At 38.0% G+C, this 21,031-nt stretch overlaps 1 protein-coding gene across 4 annotated transcripts in view; it reads right to left on the bottom strand.

Moving 5' to 3' along the window:
* The window catches only part of COL15A1 (collagen type XV alpha 1 chain), a 118,644-nt gene that overhangs the window by 39,780 nt on the left and 57,833 nt on the right, over positions 1-21,031 (bottom strand). For all 4 annotated transcript variants that reach the window (XM_035316431.1, XM_035316433.1, XM_035316432.1 and 1 more), the window contains exons 12-19: positions 17,765-17,833; positions 14,887-14,922; positions 10,781-10,843; positions 9,874-9,909; positions 9,699-9,782; positions 3,772-3,837; positions 2,129-2,164; positions 426-488 (exon numbers count right to left, since the gene is read on the bottom strand). In XM_035316431.1, coding sequence (XP_035172322.1) covers positions 426-488; positions 2,129-2,164; positions 3,772-3,837; positions 9,699-9,782; positions 9,874-9,909; positions 10,781-10,843; positions 14,887-14,922; positions 17,765-17,833 — 453 coding nt within the window. The remainder of the gene's footprint in view (positions 1-425; positions 489-2,128; positions 2,165-3,771; positions 3,838-9,698; positions 9,783-9,873; positions 9,910-10,780; positions 10,844-14,886; positions 14,923-17,764; positions 17,834-21,031) is intronic.

The following is a 21,031-nucleotide window of genomic DNA, read 5'->3' as shown; positions in this document are numbered from 1 at the left end:
TTTTTTTTTTTTTTTTTTTTTTTTTTTTTTTTTTGTTTTGTTTTGTTTTGTTTTGTTTTGTTTTGTTTTGTTTTTCCTGTCTCATTGGTTAGGATACCAGGTTGTCAGCACTGATCACCAGCTTGCAAGAAGAGGTCACCTCATGCTTAATGTTTATGGAAACATTTTGATAAAAGCATTACACTGCTGAATTTCAGTCCTTGGGCAGGAGTGTTAGCTCTCAGCAATATTATATCAGGTATTTTGCTTAGCAGTCTTTCAAATCACACTTAGTACATTTTTCACATAAACTTATTAACACCCCAATCAATCCGTAGTAAAATTAGAATCATAAAACTAGAACCGTAAAACATTATGATGCCACTAAGGATTTGTTGTCTAACACATTTTGTAACATGTAGTTTTCCCTTTTCATTTCCTCTTACCTGTTGGCCTTTGGGTCCTTCTGGTCCAGGCAAACCAATATCACCCTTTGGTCCCTGAGGGCCCTAAGCAAAATCAAGTGCATAAATAAATTGGTGCGGAGCTCTGCTTAGAAAACGGAGCTGGGCCATTTTACTAAATGTAATTTTAAGTAACTGGAAAACTTGAACCTGAATCACTCTGGCTGCAATCTAAGACTTGATTTACAAGTATTACAAAACCTATACTTACAAGACTAAATTGCTGTCTGAATCAACAAATTCTCTAAAACAAATATTTATAATCTGTTAAAAATAGCAAAAGAAAAAAAAAAAGCTGTTGTTTATCAGAGTGTAGATGATACACACATTCACAAAGAGAAATATGCATACATTAATAAGAGTGGAAATTCAGCCTAAAATTCTCTTTTTTCCCTATTCTATTCTCTCTCCTTCCATGGTCATTCAGTGACACTAATTTTCAACAGATTTTCTGAAGTCGTATTTTTTAAGAAACAGTACAATAAAATGTATATATTTTTACATATAAAGAGACATCATATATTTAAAAATAAGATAATTTCTGTGAAAGCATTCTTCTCAGATTGTATTTTGTTTTACAGTCTTCCATTATAAACACGCTTAGAAGCACTTTTGTTTTTACCCATCAAGAACTAAATTCAAGTTTACATGATTTCTGCATTAGTGAAGAGTTAAAGTAAACATCTCATTTAAGGACTAGAATGGTATTCTTATGAAGAAATTCTGTTAATAAAAGAATGACTAACAATTCATCATATCACTTTCTAAATGTTGTAAGCTCTTTTTCAACTGAAAAGTATTTTAAAGATTTTTTTTTTTTTTTTCCTATGCAGTCCACCATACCCAGGACCCAGTAAACACCCTTTGTAGAACTTTGGGCTAATTGCCAACATTTTGTTAACATCATTTGTCAGCTTTCTCAGTTTTCTGTTTATTCTTAGGCAATAGACAAATGGTCCTGAGATCCTATGCACATGTCTGAACTGTTAAACAACCGTAACAGAGGAAAATAATGCTACTACATTATATATAATATAAATATAATAGTATAAACAATACTGTAAGAAGTTGCAAGCCAGGCAATGTTTAATGGAATAGCAGTATGAACACAATAGGTAGCATAACATAATGCACCTTTTGAAACTATGGCTGTGTAATGCACAGGAATGCTGAAATGTTATCCTAAAAAAATTACTAAATTTAATAAAAAATAATCATTGTATTATCCTAAAGGAGTAAAAAATTTTAAACCTGATAAGGTTTTACTGAGCAATCTGGTAGTGACAAAAAAAAAAAAAAAAAAAAAAGCCCAACAACAGGAAAAAAAAAAAAACACTTAAGGAATAATATTATTCCATATGAAATTTGAATATAATTTTTAGAAGCCCATTTATTCCATTTGTTTCTCCTAAATTGCACAGGACTATTTTTTAGGTAGCAATTTTTCATTAGACTCAATTACATTTAAACTGCAGAACTGATTATGAGATAAGCAGAAATGAGCTGTGTATATCACAGTATACTTAATTTCCAGCAGGGTTAATTTCTACCATAAGTGCTGGTTCCATAAAAACTATAGTCTCATATGAAAATGTATCAGACTTTGTATAAACTCCGTACAATATAAATGTTGAAATATCAAAGTGTATTGAAAAATACTTAGATCCCAGGAACATAATACTTACAGGAAATCCTGGTAGACCTGGCTTGCCATCTGGACCCTGCAAAAAGCAAAAAAAACTACTCCCTTACAAACACATATTACAGACTTGCAAAACAGAGTATACATTTTCAGTGTACAGCCTAATTTGTGAATATTAATTGATCTGAAACTGGATTAAGAGTTTCATTCAGCCAGCGATAAACCTGCTATCACTCCACAACACTCTATGATTCTAACTTTTTCTGGGACACTTTCCAAAATTGAAGGGACAAATATCCAGGTAAGGCTTCTAAAAAGGTGAAATTTTCCACATATTAAAGGCATGCAACCATAAGTCAGACTTCTTTGCTTTTTTCACAGAACCAATCACAGAGATCACAGGAGCCCTTCCACCTTTGCCACTGCATTTCTGGTTGTCTGTGGATAGGAAACAGAATGTCTACTATACCGTGAATATAAACACGGATTTGAATTTGTACTGAGCATATTTAAGATGGCCCAATGTGATGTCTGCAGAAACACAATTTATTTCTAGTTTAAATCACCTGAATGTGCATTACCCAAGTCACTATGATACCCCAACCTCCTTCCTGTCTATGGTGAACTGAGGTTCTGATGACCTACCAAATGAAACTACATTTCAGGCTGGACCTACAGGACCTATGTCTTTCTATAACAACTACTACAAACCAATGAATTTCTGCTGGGTTTCTGAGACCACTCATCTATGTTGTTTTGAGAACCTGTTGTCTAAGGCTTGAATGCTAACTACCTGCAGGACCAGAACTCAAACAAGGGACCATCCTATCAATCCCAGGGATTAGGATTCTGCTATAAGGTACACACATGCTTATCTTCCTTGTTTCATCAGGGATTGAATGTGAGGGAGACAACAGTGTTCACAAAGAAGAAATAGATAAAAAATAAATAAAATAAACATCAGTCTGCAACTGAAATTTTGTGAAGAAAGACACTGTGGGATTTAAACCTTGTGAAGTGCAATATATTGTAGATTTTCAGGCAAGTTCTGCCTAACTTTGAATACACTACAGCCTGGAGAAGGTAGGTTTTTCTGTGGACCTAGTCCTAGAAATTTGAAATCCTTACAAAGAAGCATCCAGCACTTCGAATATTTGACCAAACTATTTTGCAGCTAGATTGCTATAAAACAGAACTTGAAATTTCCTATCTGTTGTTCTCTCATGAGATTTCAAATTTACCATCCACAGCTATAATTTCTATGAGATTAAATTCAAACAGAGGAGCCTGCTATTTCTAGTTGCAGTCAACGAGCAGAACTGAGGAAAATACATTATCTCACCATTTAATGACTTGAAAAACAAGAATACAAAAAGGTGGAGGAAATGCTATGTACATCCTTGTTTTTGCATCAGTTCCACATTTCTGTCATTCTGAGCATATTGTTCAGATTCAGAGCTAAACCAACCCCTTCAATTCCTTTCTTTCAGACAAACATGTAAGAACTAATTCATCCACACAGAATTCATTTCTGCCCCGAAGTACTCCCACACAGCTTTTTACTTGTTGCAGGAGTTATAAACACATTTCTGAAGCACAGGAAACTCAGCTCTAGATGATACTTAAAAGATAGATACATTAAAGATAGAGCAATTCTGAGTATTTAGTAAAGCAACATATACTCACAGGAGGCCCGAGCAGTTCTTCAACTGAAGAAAAATTAAAAATTCCATCTGTGTCATTGAGTAGTAGCTAAAAAAGTGGTTAAGGAGCAGGTTATTTCAAACAGAGTATCTGGGGTACTCATACATTTTTTAGAAATTTGCACAGAGTTTAAACTATGTATCCCATTATAAACAGGGGCAGAAAACCACAAGTAAGGCCAAAGATATGGTTAAGCTACTTTTAACTTTTGTTATACATCTGCAATAACAAAAGAGCACTTTCATTTCATTCCTTATGTAAGGATTTCAGAATGCTTTAAAAACTTTTATTACCAGACCCTCATATTAAGTTGAAAACTTTTACAGCATATGTTGTATATATTGTAGTCTGAGGTTATTTCTCTGCAATAAAGTTTAAAATAAAAGTTTTATACCCCAATACGTCACTGGCTTTCTGAGATGGTGAACTTAACTGACCATAATCTATCTTGTAAATTCAAAGTTATAATTTTATTCTGGATATGTCTGCATCACACAATATAGTGATTCCTAAATTAGATCTGATCATGCTACTGTGTCTACTTGGTGTGATATAGAACAAACAATGAAACTAGCTTGGATCCGCAAAACACTATAGTCACATGCATGTAGAGCAGCACCTAAGCCAATGAGTTCTGAGTCTCCAGAAACCTGAACAGAGCAGAACGATAACAATGTTATTATATTTCTTCCTATTCTGGAATTACTGAAGTCTGCATTAGCTCAGACATCTGCAGATTTTGATCATAGAATCAGAATAATGAAGGTCGACCTGGACCTTTGGAAGTAATTTGGTCCAACCTCCTGCTCAAAGCTGGTCAAATTAGGTCAAGTCCAGTTGAGGCTTGAACAACTACAAGGATGTAAGTGCCACAAATATCCTGAGCAACCAAATCCGGTATTTGAACATCCTCAGGGTAAAATGTCTTTGCTTATATTTAAACAGAATTTCCCATTTTCCAACTTGTGTCCATTAAAGTCCCATTGTTACACTATGTACCTCTAAGAAGTGGGTAGCTCCATCTCTGTATTCTCTCTAGCTAGTTGTAGAGAGCAACAAATTCTCTTCTTAGCCTTCTTTTCTCCAGGTTGAACAAACACAGTTGTTTCCGCTTCTTCTTGTATACCATGTGCTCTGGTCCCCTGACCATCTTGGTGTCTCTTCATGGAGCTTGCTTCACTATGTCAATATCTTTCTTGTACTAGGAAGCCCACAGCTGTACATGGTACTCCCAATGCAGTCTTTGAACGCCAGTCACATCTCTCTGAGTTCATCAATTGAGCCGAACCAATTTTCCACCTATTTTTGATCATCCTCTCAACCAATTCATAGGTTACCAGTTTGGTGATGATAAGACTATGGGAGACTGCATCAAAAAAGTCAGGGGATGTTGTCCATTCCTTGGCCACAGACAGGTGATCATGCTGGTCAGAAATTACTTGTCCTTAGTAAATCCAACTTGGCTGTTCCCAGTCACCTTCTCAATCTTGAAGTTTTGATTAGGCATTCATTCTGTTTTCAAGACAGCCAGCTTTCTGGTTTAAATAAATGTTCCCATATTATATCATGTAGTCATACATTAAGGGCAGTATGAAACTGCTTGCTCCACATAAATGCTGTAGGTGAAAGAGATTTTTTTCATTTCTTTCACTCCAGCAGTCCAACAGTGTGACTTCTAACCTTGTTTTGAATTCAGAAATATGTACTGAATACTCTTAGAGTCTTGAACTATTCCATGGGTTTAGCAGCAAGACACGCCATCCAGTTCAAGATCACGCTCTGTGTGCAGCCATGTGTTCCTATTCAGTGTAATGAAAATATTCTGAATTTCACAAGGTCAGGGCAGGGCATGCCTTCAAAGAGCAGGACTTACTTAGCACATGAATAATCATGTTTTCAACAAGGTTGAAATCTGAATATTTTTTCTTCACATAACTATATCTGGATTATAACTATCAGATCCCAGTCCTTTTCATCATTTGTTATGCATATAGTATACAGGATCTAACTTTGAAATTAGTTTGGAAAAATCTTGTGTTAAATCCCTGCTTTGAATAGGTGGTTTGACCACATGGCAACCAGAGGTCCCTTCCATTTATCACATGAGTCTCTGAATACTGTTTTTCTAGTCTGGGATGTGAGGAAGGGCACAAGAGAGGACAGACTTACTTGGTCTCTTTATATGTCATATTCTATCCTATCCTATCATATCCACCTGAACATGGCAACACATGGTACACTTTCTGTATTTTTAGGTCCTGTTGGTATCATGATGGATGCAGCTAAAGTCTGTTGCTTCTACTGGATGCTGCTCCCTGCTCCCTGTCCTCAGGTTCTACAAAAAACACTGGAAAGTTGTCACTGAAGCAAATAAAAAGACTGTTTTAAGTCCTTCAGGCAGCACTCCTTCTGGCCTGCATAAGCTCTCTGCTGGTTGCTCCAGGGGTAGTTGGTCACACCGCATTCCTTTTCCTACTTTGCCCAGAGAGGGAGCAGGACAGGGTCTATTACTGTAACGACAGTAATAAGAATTCTGCTACTGAAATTGTTCTGCTTTGTCTACAGCTGGTGGCAGAAGTCCAGGAGCCCTGGGTTTACTCCATGTTTTCAGTGCAGAATGGAAAGAATCCCAAAGGCCTTGCTGAGCTTGGGAGCAGGCATTTTGTATGTTTTAGAAATAGAGTTTAGCTGCAAATGGAAATTATGGTTGGAAATCAGTAAAGTCTAAAAAGTGCTGAAGATATGAAAATAGAGGGTGCAAGAATGATGATTAGAGAAAAAGATTGTACCAGGCACATACACTATTATTTTTTTTTTTTTCAGATTTGCAAGCAGCTTTAATAACCACAATTTAGCAACACAAAATTTCAACATATCATATGAATTTAGAAAGTGTTGTCTAAAAAGTAAGGACAGTGCTGTTCTTCAGTTTTTCTTCACTGTTATAAAGAGGAAGAAAGAATAATCTTTGGCATGTCTGTCTAGGCAGGTTTTAACTAAAACTTCAGCTTTATATCCAAATAGTATGAATATGCCACTACTACAATTATAGAAAAAAGGGGTAACACAAAATCTTCTGACATTTGCTTTATACCCCCTATAACCTTTCTCCAGGGACTGAACTTTCATTCAGTTTATGTATGTAAACTATGGATGAAGAATGGCAGCAAAAGATAATTAATTGCTTAAACATTTTATATTTAAATCCAATGAAATTTCTCTATTCAAAGTTATTTCAGTATAATATCCAATTAAAGTGGAGAGGTAAAATCCTAGCTAAAATTAATGTTTTACTAGTTATCATTTACCAGTTATAATGCATGAAAACACACAGAATATCACGTATTACTCTCCAAAAAGAGCAAAATAACCAATACAGAATAATAATTTTTAATATTTTATATATTCCTTTATTTATTTTATATATATACTGTATATATGTGTAATATTAGCTGTGTATTGGCTGACATAGTTGCCAAGCCTCTCTCCGTCACATTTGTAAAGTCCTGGCAGTCAGGTGAAGTCCCTGGTTACTGGAAGAAGGGAAACATCATTCTCATTTTTAAAAATGATGGAAAGGAGGACCCAGGGAACTACAGACTGGTGAGCCTCACCTCTGTGCCTGGGAAGATCATGGAACAGATCCTCCTGGAGGCAATGTCAAGGCACATATGAGACAACCAACATGGTTTCACCAAGAGCAAATCATGCCTGGCCAATCTGGTGGCCTTCTATGATTGAGTGACTGCATTAGATGACAAGGCAAGACTGACCAATGTTATCTATCTGGATTTCTGTAAGGCCTTTGACATCGTCCAGCATGACATTCTGGTCTCCAAATTGGAGAGATATGGACTTGATGGGTGGACTGGAATGTTCAGTAGATAAGGAATTGTCTTGAAGGTTGCACCCAGGGGGTGGTGGTCAAGGGCTGTATGCCCAGGTGGAGGATGGTGATGAGTGGTGTCCCTCAGGGGTCTGTCCTGGGACTGGAACTCTTTAATATCTTTAAATCAACTGTTTAATATCTTTTAAACTCTTTAATATCTTTTACATTTTAATATCTTTAACGACATAGACAGTGGGATCAAGTACAGCTGCAGCAGAATTGCAAATGACACCAAACTGAGTGGTGCAGTTGATACAACAGAAGGAAGAGAAGCCATCCAACGGGACCTGGAGAAGCGTGAGAAGTGTGCCCATGTGAACCTATTAAGATTCAACAAGTCTAAGCGCAAGGTGGTGCACCTGGGTCAGGGCTGTCCCAGGCATGAGTATAGACCAGATGAAGAACTCACTGAGAGCAGTCCTGCAGAGAAGACTGGTGGGTTCTGGTGGACAAAAAGCTTGACATGAGCCAGCAGTGCACGCTTGCAGCCCAGAAGGCCAACTACATTCTGGGCTGCATCAACAGAGGGGTGGTCAGCAGGTCGAGGGAGGTAATTGTTCCCCTCTGCTCTGCCCTCCCACTTCGAGTGCTGTGTCCAGGTCTGGGGCCCCCAGCACAAGAAGGATGTGGAACTGTTAGGTTGTTAGGTCCAGAGGAAGGCCACAAAGATGATCAGAGGGCTGGAGCCCCTCTCCTGTGAAAAAAGGCTGAGAGCTCAGATGTTCAGCCTGAAGAAGATAAAGGCTCCAGGGACACCTCATTGCAGCTTTTCACTGCTTAAAGGGAGCTCATAAAAAATACGGAGAACAACTTTTTCTCAATATTACAGCAATACTGAGACTGCATCAACTCTTTAATTTATTTAGTTATGGTCAAGCAGTATAAAACTGCTTTAGTTGTAGCCATTAAGACATTAAAAAGAAGACTTCCTTCCTACTCTGATGGTTCAGTCCATTTGACTTCTATAGCCTATGAAGTATTATTGTCTTTGGTTAAACAATTGTTGAGTGAGTGAACTAATACACCCTGGCCTGGGCATTGATTTCCCTGGCTGTGCTATGGATCACTTACATCACTTAATTGGTGTCTGCTGCTCTACCAAAGTCAAACCAATATCCGCATTGCAAAAGTTGGTACTGGTATTTATTTTAGTTCTGTAACTCTCTGCAATTGTTAGGTCTGCTTGCAGTAGTTCTTTTCATTTCTGAAGCTAACTACAGAAGATGTTTGATGTTTTTTCTGAAAAACTCTGTCAGCAGAATTTGGATAATTTAATCTTCTATCTCAGCAAATGTATATTAAGTAAAGATTCTGCTCTTATACAAACTGTGCAGTAAGTAGAACTCATTGTTATATATACCCACACATACTTACACATACATACAAGTTTAATCAACCGTTTCAAAATTCAGCTTGTCAAGTCCTCAGAGAAATCATCTGATTAACAGCAAGTAGATTTTGAAGCATACAAGGATGTCTCAAAAATAGCTCTTGCTGTACCTCCACAGAATACCTGTTTGCTCCAAATGTATGTAAAGCCACTTATGTATGCACCCTACTTTGTAGGGGAGCTTACTTCTTAAACTCCAAGGTATTTAGAGAAGAAAATGGGTTTCGGTACAGATTTGTAATACACCTGTTGCAATACAGCTTCTACTAGGCTATACACACTTCTGTAACACATGATGAAGGCAATTCATACACAGATTGTGGAGAATTCAGAGGACGGTTCTTCAGGCCTATCTACACATTAGGTAGATGTGGTGGACTCTGCCTATCACAACACACAGGGAGTCATGCAACCTCCAGAAAACTAGTCATTATTTTGCCATGTTGGCTTCAGTAATATTTTTAGATATCTTATCTATGCTGTCCTCCCATACTGAGTTTTCTGGTTTGTTTTGAGGAATGGACTTAAAACCTGAACCTCAACACCAGAATTGACAAGTAGGTAACTGCTTGTGCCCTCTTCACGTTAAGTGGAGTTACAAAGACTTTGAAGCTTGACAAACACACTTACCTCAGGTATTGCTATGATTGGTCCTGGTGGTCCTGGTGGTCCAGGTGGACCCACAATACTGTTCCCATCCTGTCCTCGTTCACCCTATTTTAAAAGCATTACATATGTAAAACCCACTTACTAAGCACCACGCTTCACAGATTTCTCAGAAAGAATGAAATCTACCCGATCTCACCTGAGGTCCTGGGTCACCCTTCTCCCCTTTAGGACCCTGTGCATGACGATAAAAATAAGCAGAAATTATTTTAAAAGGAAAATGGTGAAAATGTGCTTTCTCTATCCTCAGAAAATGCACAAGAGTAAAACACAGGTACAGAATGATCACCAGCCTCTCAAACCACAGATGGGATAAGGTAGTTTCCACTCAGATCCTCTGAGGGTCTGATGTTTAAAATTGTTTGTCAGTACATTTGACACTTCACCAACAACAAGAAAAAAAATGAGAGCACACCATTTCATTAGCTGAGGATTAATTCAAGAAGCCTTTCTTTCAGTGTAGTGAAATCAGACGTGCCTGGTTGCTTTTTCCTTTTTCGGCATTGACTGCCTCAGTTGTGTCCTGGATTGCCCATTGAACTGGGCAGGGAAACACAGGTGAGCTAACCTGTCATTTTTCAGATAAGTTATTTCTAAGTTTGATCAACCCTTCAGTATGATTCACTGTGTTGGGGATGTAGACAGCTCATTTAGAATGAGTGAAAGGAAAGTGGCAGGGAATGAGCTGTAGGACTTACCAGCTGAAGAACTCCTGAAATCCCTGGGGCTCTTGAGCAGGAGAAATACATTAAAACCACCTAAGAGTTTTTTGGTTTCTGTCTAATTAAAAGCAGAGATAAATTCTGAATAATTAAAAGCAAAAGGAGAATTGAAGAGTGAGAACTGGCCTCTGGAGAGGCCTGTATTACTTTTGACTGGTGTGTGGTGTCTGAACTATATGCTTCAGGTTAAGTAGGACAAACCCAGACCCAGCTCTTCACACACTGCTACCAAGTCCTGTAGAGGGCTCTTGCTGAACCTCAAGACACAAGTTTAGGAGCCAGTGTGTGTGTTAGGTTATCATGGGATATGACAGCCCTACTCACCATATTTCCAGGATGTCCAGCAATGCCAGGAAAGCCTGGTTTTCCTTTTGTACCTGGCAGTCCCTGGCATAGAAAACATACCGTTATTCAAGATAAACTATTATCAATCTCATACAAGCAGGACCGTGCTGCTCCCAGAGGGAAGTATTATCTGAGTGGACTAGATAGTATGTGTGGGGTTCCATGGAGTCAGGATCAGTAGTTCTCAGTAGTCATCAGCCCTCTACACTGCTGCTGCTGTTTCCCCCTCTCCAGAAAAAAAAAATATATATAGATTTTAAATGCAGCTTCAATTATTCTTCATCACTGCTCACACCTATTCTTAGCAAAAGGGTGAATTCTGCTGCTTTCCCCCAAGATACATTTTGTGGGTTATTCCCACCCTTTCGATTAAGTGTCTCTCAAACTGGATGAAGAGGCAGAAGAGGTATTGAATGTAGATGGGAGGGAGGGAGAGGAAAGGGTTGGGATGTGGGGCAAAAAAATTTATAGCTCCTGCTCTAGTTCAGTGGAGGACTGAACCTTACTGCTATGAATCTGATCAGTTACTCTATATTCTATGGGAAAAAAAGAAATTATTCCATAGTAATGATAATGCAGTTTGCCTAGAAAAAATGGATAAGACATTGAATTCTTAAAGGAACAACTAAACAGTGAACTATCTTTTTATTTGCATCTGTTTTTCTCTGGCATATCAAAAAGCAAAAGAAATTACACAGAATAGCCTAATGATTCATCCAAGTGCCAGATTAGCCCTGTACTGTTTAAGTAGTGGTTTGTGTTTTCTTTTCTTTTCTTTTTTTTTTTTTTTTTTGAAAAGGTTGTTTTGTTCTTACATTTTGTTTTGCTTCAAAAAAAGTACTTCTGGGCTTTTACAGTAGATAGCACCATGACAATCTAGAAGAAATAGACAATTCAATGAAAAAGCTTGGGAGCTGTCAAAAAGGTAAACTGAATAAAAGAGATTATTATAAAAGGCAAAGAAAAAAAAAAAAAAGAACACAGAGCATTACTATTCCACTGCATATGCTTATTGTATGCCCATAACTTGAATAATGTGGACCATTTCAGTTCCTTCCTCTTAAAAGGGTTCTAGTGGAAATAGAAGAACTTCAGACAAGGGCAATGGGAATAATGAAAGGTACAGAATGGTTTCTATATGAGATGTTACGGTGTAAGCTATGGCCATTTAGTCAGAAATGAGACAAATGAGGAGATGGATGAAGAATATTGTACTGTATTCTAAAAGGAGAAAGTAATAAAAAGGTTCACTCTTCTAATAGAAGAAATAGTGGGCATCAAATGAAAATAGCTGGAAGAGGTTCATGCAACATGCAGTTAAGTTGGCAGAGCCCCTTTCCACAAGATCTCATATATCATAAAAGTTTGTGTGAGTTCCAGGGAACGTATCAAGTTCTTGCAGAAGAGAATTAATGTGTACTATTTGTCCTTTTCTAAAGTCAAACAGCATCTAAGCATCTGCTCAAACTGCTTCTACTTTTGGCTATTGCTGGAGGCAGGATACTAGCATGTATAGATGTGATCCAGTAAAACCACTGAGAAATATGTAATATTCTGCAGGAGTCTCTAAAGAACAATAGATCCATAAGGCATCCAAAGTCAAATAGCCTTCTGTGTTGCATTTTTGGTGTGACAGAAGAAGTTCAAATTAACAATTCATAGGACCCCAAATCCTCTCTCTACTTGTGCTGTATTATAGAACTACCATCATAGTAGATTTAACATGTCCACTTCATTAAGAAAGGATTTTCACACTTTTATTTCTATTTTTGTCTGTAAAAGCAAAGTTGTGGCTCATGAATAAAGGTTCAGTTTATTAAGATAAAGTAGATCTTTTAAGGCATTTTCATTTTATAGAGAACTAACAGATAAAAAGTATGTGAATACTAATAGGATTTAGGCACTTAAGCAACTAATGGGATTTAGGCACCAACATGACTGGTAAAAATGGTACTTGCAACTTGTAGAGACTAATTTTCTACAAGTGCTTGTAGAAAATTATCTTTCTGCAGCAAAGGTAATTGGGCAGAGAAAATAACAATGAACCAACAGCATTCTGTAGCAGAATGCGATCCATTCAGGCATGCTGGTGTGTGTAAATCAACTTCCTATTATTACAAATCCTGAATAATTTCACCAATTGATTTTACTAATGAATTTTAATTTGGAAGAAAAAACACAGGATAGGTACAATGCTTTAATTAAAAAAGTTATTCAGAGACATCCTCATTTCCCTCCATATTTTAAGATTGTAGAGCTGCTCTTTGATCAAATATAAGAGAACTAAGAAAAAGTCCCTTGTTTTCTTTTGTTTTCTTTTGTTTTCTTTTGTTTTCTTTTGCTTTCTTGTGCTTTCTTTTGCTTTCTTTTGTTTTTAATCTCAGGATTGAAGAGATTGACTATTTTTTAAATAACTTTGAAGACATTCCACTTACAATGTATGCACGTTTGAAATTTATCTATCATAGCAGCAATATTAATTACTAGAACAAGGACCACAGGACAAAACACTTGTATGAATAATTATAAGAAAATAATTTATAGCCTCAAGCAGATAAAAAAGAAGAGTTCAAAACAACCGTCCTATGTCTTAGTGTATCAGCTTTAGTTACTTCACTAACAACTATCTCTGCCATGGCAATGCTTAAAATATGTAGAGCAGATGGAATTTATGTCAAACAGAGTCCTGCTACATTGCTGTTTTTTAAAAAAATAAATAAGCAGATGCTGTTAGAAGACTGTGGCAATACTTCTGTAAATATTCAGCAAATAGAAGGGTAGATTGATAAATGTTTTTATCTTGTTTCATACAGCAACTATTGATTTCAGTGCTCTCCCAAATGCAAAAGAAACTTTTATTTATTTTATTTTATTTTATTTTATTATTTTATTTTATTTTAATTTTATTTTAATTTTTTTATTTTTTAATGTTGATCTTTCCTACGCGTCCCAGTGCTGCCATCTGCTGGCTTACAGCTGCAAAAGGCACCCAAGTCAGCCATAGTCAGTCATGCAGAAAGCAGCAGGGACACAAGCAGAAACTTTGGGGTGGGCTCCAAGACGGGTCCAAAGCAGGAAAGACAGGGAGGATGAGGGCGAAGATTGGGCAGGAAATATGGACTTCTGCACCACTAACCTCTGCACTAACATGGTGTAAGCCAGTGTAAACTGGCTGCTTTTGTTACCATGTTGCATGGCTAGAACTTGAACTGATCCAGAGCAGCAGGTCTAGCTTGCACACTGGTGCATGGGGCGAGTTAGACAGCTAGGACAAATTACAGCTTGGAGGCACAGGCTGCATGTTAGGAGAACTGTCTTTCCTAGGCAGATAGTGAAGCACCAGGACAGGATACCAAGAGAGTTTTGCATTCTCCTTGGAATTATTTAAGACTCAGCAAAACAAATTCATTGCTGATATGATCTGGTGCTGGTGATAATCTCACATTAAGTGTGATTTTGTACTAGATGACCTCTGGGATTCTTCCAGCCAACATTTCTACATTCCTGTACCCTCTGAATGGTCAGTAAACTGGCTGCAGGTAAATGGCAAGCTCTAGCACAGAAATAGGGAACAATAGTGGCCTCTGTGTGGAACCCTGGATTAGGGTTGAGGATGGGTCCTGAGACCTCTGCACAACACTAATGAATCTACTGTTGTACTACAGATATGTACTGTAGTGGTGGAGTGCTTTGGTATGATGTACTAGCTATGAACCCTGTTATTAAGAATGGGAAGGCAGATGGAACTTAGTTTTCACATAAACTTTGCTTATTTTCAGTTTTGTTCTGCCAAAAAAACAAAGTGGCTTCACAATACACCATTACATCACACACTTAAAGAACTGGATTTTAAATATAATTTAAATCATATTTTAAACAGAAGTCTTAAGCAACATGTTACCTGGCTCCTGAGTTTCACAACTCAACAGAGAAAGGTTCTGTGTTTCCAGATAAACCTTCCTGAGCTTTAATAAATTGACAGAGCAGCAAAAAATGTTTATTACCCCCTTATATTATTCCCATATAAAGGAAACTAAGTTGAAGAAGTGAGTGAGGTTTTAGATCAAGCTATATGAATTTCTCACCTTTGAACCTGGTGGACCAATATTTCCTCTTTCTCCCTGAAAAAGAGACACAGTACGTAGAGCTCAAAAATCAAAGTGAGTGGTGATTAGGTGATTACAAGGATTTTAAACATGTGTTACTTTCCTTGGAGGAAAAAACAAACAAACAACCAAAAAAATAGACTGGATGGATTAAAAAGATTAATAAAAACAGAGCACATTTTTGGTAAAGTGATGCTCAATATACATTTGTGAACCAGTTCTGGGGGCTTAACCTTCCAGTTACAACCTATATCATAAGTGTTTCTGGTTAGCACATGTTACTTTTGCTGTGCATGCATCAAGCTGCATGCCTGAAGCTTCCTTTTGGTGTCTGGAAAGTGAATATAGTAACATTCTGGAAAGTGAATATAGTAACAAAGATGTTCAGCCTGGAGAAGAGCAGGCTCCAGAGACACCTCATTGCAGCTTTTCACTGCTTAAAGGGAGTTCATAAACAGTATGGAGAACAACTTTTTGCTCAGTCAAATAATGACAGGACTAGGAGGGATTGCTTTAAACTAAAAGAGGGAAGATTTAGATTAGAGTTTAGGAGGAAATTCTTCACTCAGAGGGCGGTGAGGCACTGGAACAGGTTGCCCAGATAAGCTGTGGACGCCCTCTTCCCTGGAAGTGTTCACGGCCAGGTTGGATGAGGTCCTAGGCAACCTGATCTAGTGGGTGGCATCCCTGCCCATCAAAGGGGGGGTGGAACTAGATGATCTTTAAGGTCCCTTCCAACCCAAGCCATTCTATGGTTCTATGGTTCTATGATAAAGGATGAATAAAAAAAATCATTAGATAGCTATATAGTGGGAATAATTGTGATTTACTTCTTAGCAGCTGCTTTGAGTTACAGCCCTCTTAGAAGCAGATATGTTGTTTTCTCTCAAACACAGTCTGGAACCTCTGGAGTTATCACTGGATGTGACTCATAATGGTTTTATGCAATACCAGCAAGTAAAAACCTGTTCCTGATTAAAGGGAAATTCCAGAATTTTGTTCAGCTGCATGAAGATGTTTTTCAGTATTTATAGCAGAGTGAGTCAGAAACCATGTCTGTTACATAATTGAACCCAAGAATAGGTCTGTCATTTAGGCAGGTCAGAATGGGCAATTTCAGAACCAGATTTGGACATATCATTTTGGACAATAGCTTGTTTTGGCTAATTAATTCTATTCTTGTAAATACAGTTTTCTGGACACTTTTTCAGTAGCTAGGAAAAGGTATTAGAATGGGAAAATTCTCTAAGGTATTGAACTGAGTCAGCTACAATTTCAGTTATTCACAATTACTAAACCAGCACAATAAAGAGCTTCTCAAACTTGTTATTGGCTCCAGTTCATTTCTGAAAATTCCTGGAATCATAGAAACAGGGTTGTACAGGACCTCTGGAGGCCATCTAATCCACTGTCCCCCTTGAACTGGAAACATCACCACCTATACATCAGGTCTGTGATGGCTCCGTCCATCCTGGTCTTGAAAACCTCCAACAATGGAGAGCTTCTGCATCCTCTCTGGGCAGTCTGCCACAATTCTGCACCAATCTCCTAGTGAACCAGTTTCTCCTAAGGGTTAGCCTGAACCTCTCAAGATGCACTTTTTGGGCCATTGTCACTTGTTTGCACCCTCTGGTGCTATGAGGAACCTTTTGGCTTCATCAGCTTTACAACTGCCCTTCAAAGAATTGTAGGCAGCTCTTAGATCACACCTTAGTCTTCTTTTTACCAGAATAAACAGTTTGAGCTCCTTCACCTTCTCCTCACCAGTCACATGCTCGAAGCCCCTGACCCTGCAGGCCTCTGCTGCACTGTCTCTGTCTTCTCCACATCCTTCTTGATGTGGGGTGAAAAATAACAATAACAACAAAACAAACTAAAAAAAAAACACCACACCTCTTATTCCATTGCAATTGCAACTTCACTAACCCTGAGTACAGGAGCATAATAATAACATAAAAATATCTTTGTAAGTGTTAGCCATGCTCTTCTTGATGCATTGCAGCACAGGATTTCCCTTATTTGCAGTGATAGTGCACTGTTGCTGAATATTCAGTCTGGCGTCTACCTCATCCCAACATCTTTCTCAGCAGTACTTCCTCCAGACTTGGGCAACCAGACTCATTCCTTCAAAGCTATATTTTGAGTGTTCAAATGTTTCTTTCAGAGTGAGCATGGGGACAGGGCTTCAGAAGACCAAATAAGAACAATGCAGACAGTTCTATGAGGAGGAATGCTAGATAATCGCCTGCTTTGGGCAAGTCACTGTAGATTGTAGTTTTGGTGTTACTTGCTAAGAATTAAGATAAAATGTGGCAAGTACTCAGTGTTTTAGAGTGGCTCACACTGACAAAAATATCCTGAGACAAGGTCGATGGAGGAAAGAGCATTCCTTCTTCTGGGTCATGATTTCCATACTACTGGGAACAATGTTTTAGTTTAAGTGGTATTTTCAGATTATGCACATCTTATTGTCAAACTGACATTTCGACTTCATTCATCTTCATACGCAAGAAGGGCATCTATTAGGGGTAAAACAAGAAACAGGGAACAAGATGGTAGAAAGAAGCTCTATCTCATCATTTAATCTCATAAACGGATACCACTCAATTATCTAAAAATCATCATCTAACCATATCAGAGAAATATATTTCAGATTCTTTAGGAGACATAGTTATTGTAATATCATTCTAGAGCACATGAAGCCAGTGAAGTGCAGTTAGTCTATAGCTGACTGGGTCTATGCATTTCCAAACAGCAGAGAGATGACAGTTTTGTTTTTGGAAAACAAAGAGACAAACAAACAGACAAAAATAAATCAATGCTCCCCTTCCTCAGAATACTCAGAATATCCACTTACCTTTGGCACTCTTGATCCCGTAATTCTGGATTCACTTAGCAAGCCAGTAATCCCTGATCCCTCCATGTCCTAATGGAAGAGAAAAACACTACAGAACTTAAGAATTTATCTTTTTTTTTTTTTTTTTTTTTTTTTTTTTTTTCCAGCTGCTAGTTTTTCTGGAGTCCTGTAAAAAATGGGCAGATATTAAACATACATATATATACACATATCATGCTTTCTCATTAACCTTTTATTTTAAGTCAACGCATGGTGTTCTAGAGATAGGTTCTTTTCAATTAGATAAGAGCATGTTGGTCTTTCATACAGAAACTCTGATCTTTACAAACTTGTCACTTTGACATTATGTCTCTGGCACTTGAGTCTGGACAGCAACAGGCACTTGTGAGAGAATCTCAGTTTTAACTATTTGCTATGTTTAAACATGTTGTAGTAGTATTTCTGTTTAGCACTTCTTGTCACCTTGCTGCTGAAATACTGTAATGACTAATAAGGGTTACATAACTGATTTAAGGCAGGGAGCGGGCTTGCAGGCTAGTTTTTAAGAACAACAATCATTATTCAAAACTAAAGGTCCTTCATAACTTTCACAGTTTAATTGTGAATTTCTGCCTAAAGTGCAGCTGACTGAAATGGAGTGGGAAGAACTGTTCTGCCACAAAACTGTGGACTTAATTAAGATGGGAGAGACCTCAGAGGCTACCCAGTCCAACTTTCTGTTGATAGTAGGGTCAACTTTGAATTCAAATCAAGATGGCTTTGTCCCCTCAGGTCTTGGAACCCACCAGAGGTTCTACAGCCTCTCCAAGTACCTGTTCCAATGCCTGTCTGTCCTCAGGGTGAAAAATATTTTACTTTTATCAAATCTGAACCTCCCATTTCAGTTTATGATTATTGTTGCTCATCCCTCTGTGCACCACTGTGAAGATCCTGGCTACATGTCTTCTCAGTGACCTCCTTTCAGGTATTTGAAGGCTGCTAAAACCCTCAAGTCTTCTCTAGACTAAATAAGCTTAGTCCCTTGAGTCCTTCCTCATCGGTCATGTGTTTCAGTCTACTGACTATTGTCCTGGCTCTCTGCTGACTTCAGAAACATCTTGGAGAAATGGAAGACCTTTTGGGAATCACCCATATTTCCTGTGGATATATACTAGTGACTTTAAAGGAGACTACGCAGAAAGTAACAACCACCATTTGGCTCCCATTGTTCTGGCTGTGACATTGCAGATCCAGGACAGAACCAGGAGGTGCCAGTTCTGATGCAGACAAAGAAGTACACTTACAGGCTGCAATAGTTCTCTATCTTAGCCCCAGAACCATTTCAGCCACATATTCCAATTACTAGCCTTAAGCCTATTCCAGAACTTGTCAGACTGTGTTGCAAAGTGTCTGGATGAATTATGCCAGCAGGAAACCATTGTTTTCTTCTTAGATACATTTCTAAATGTAGTTGAGCAGACTCAATTACTTCTTTCTTCTGAAAATGGAAAATACTGATATTTCATTGCTCCTCTTCCTTGTTCACAGCCATATAGTCTTGATTTTCAACATCTGTGCCACATATTGAATCCTCTGACTTTTCCGTGAGTCATTTAAACTCACTAATAAGGCATAAAATTAGTGGATTTTTTTTTTTTTTTTTTTTTTTTGGTGTGTGTGTGGGGGGGTAGTTCTCTAAAATTTTAGTACATTAAATTTACTTGTGGAAGGATTGATAGAACACTGGATATTAGTGTATGTGAAGGGTAAGCATGTGCCAGGGACAGCTACAGACAGGAGGAGGAGCAGGAAGAATGTAAAATCTTCACCTCTTAGTAACAATGGGCCTTTTTATCAGTTTATCATGTTTAGAGGACCCATTACTCCTTGTAGGCACTCCTTAGCTTTCTGAATAGTTATTGACTTGAAATGGCTCAGATTGCCATGGATCTTATGTACTCTTGTGACAGTGTAAGCAAAAGGGTAGGAAAACCAATTACATCAGCTTAAGCCGCTATGGAATGACAGTTTAGCGCTGAAATTATGGAAAATGTCAACTGATCTGACTCCAGTGAAAAGGAGAGATCTTGTTATTTTACCCTTTTCCACCAACTCCATGAGGGCAAGTACAAGAGAAGCAGAAAGTGTGCACAGCTGGAATTAAGACCTTCTGTTTAAGGACCAAGTCAGTCAAGCAAGTCATTAGGTTTATTCAAGTCCTTCCATGTAACTTCACCTGAGAATGAATGTTACTTACACTTCATTTTGCTCCTCCATTGGATAACAGAATAACAAATATTACCAGAAAATCTGCTGAGATTCTGTTTGGCCTGTATAACCAAACACTCACTACTTAGAGTAAAGCATAAAATGTGTTTCTGGGCCCTTTCTTCCTTTGCCTCCACTCCGCTTTAAATGGTCCAACTGTGCCAGTATACTTTCATTTTAAGAGAGTGCTTGATGCCTGGTTTATATAACATTCCATCGATTTTGACATCTGCATATTTTAATAGGTTTACCAGGTACCTTCTGCAGCTCAAACTGTTCTTTTGGCAAGCACAAGTGCCAGCAAAGCCCATGCCATTTGTTTTTTGCACATAGCCGATCACAGATGCTAACAAGCTCTAACAGGAATGTTTTGCATAGACAGCCTTACAGCAGCAAACAGACTGCTAACCAAAAGGTAGTGTTGCCCTAACAAATTGGCATACCACATTGCTGCTTTAACAGATGGCAGGGGTGAGCCTCTAAAAGATCTGCAACAATTAGCAAGCCTGTCTCTGAAAAATTACAATCACAGCAATTCTATTTGGACTGGATGAATTTTAAGATGAAGCTAGACATGATATTATTGATGCAGTTAGAGCTGGTATCTCTCTCTATCTGTGTCCATAAAAGTAGGAACTGTCAGTTTTCACAATGTCATGTTTTTCTGCCAAGTATTAAAGACTTTGTTCCTCTTTAAATCAGGCATCAGAAGTGGCAAATTTTTGTCCTAAGTACCTGCCTTTTGGGGTCTCTTTGATGGCACAACAAGGCAAAGGTTGCTTCTACTCAAATAAAGTGAATGGGGAAGAGTGGAGCATCCCTTAACATCTGTGATCCTGAAGGGTCACAGAAAATGACTGTCAGTCAGACAAGCCAACCTGGGATCAAACAAAGACTAGGCCTAAGATGAAGATGTGGCTTCTTACCAGCCCTTTCCTCATTCTGAGGCAAGCATATATTAATTCAGGGGAGACTCTGTACCAGCCTTTAGAGTATGTTGAAGTTAATGCAATAGAGTAT

The sequence above is a fragment of the Oxyura jamaicensis genome, chromosome 2 (genome assembly GCF_011077185.1).
Source record: "Oxyura jamaicensis isolate SHBP4307 breed ruddy duck chromosome 2, BPBGC_Ojam_1.0, whole genome shotgun sequence".
Lineage (NCBI taxonomy): Eukaryota > Metazoa > Chordata > Aves > Anseriformes > Anatidae > Oxyura > Oxyura jamaicensis.
This window is presented reverse-complemented; position numbering and strand designations above follow the sequence as displayed.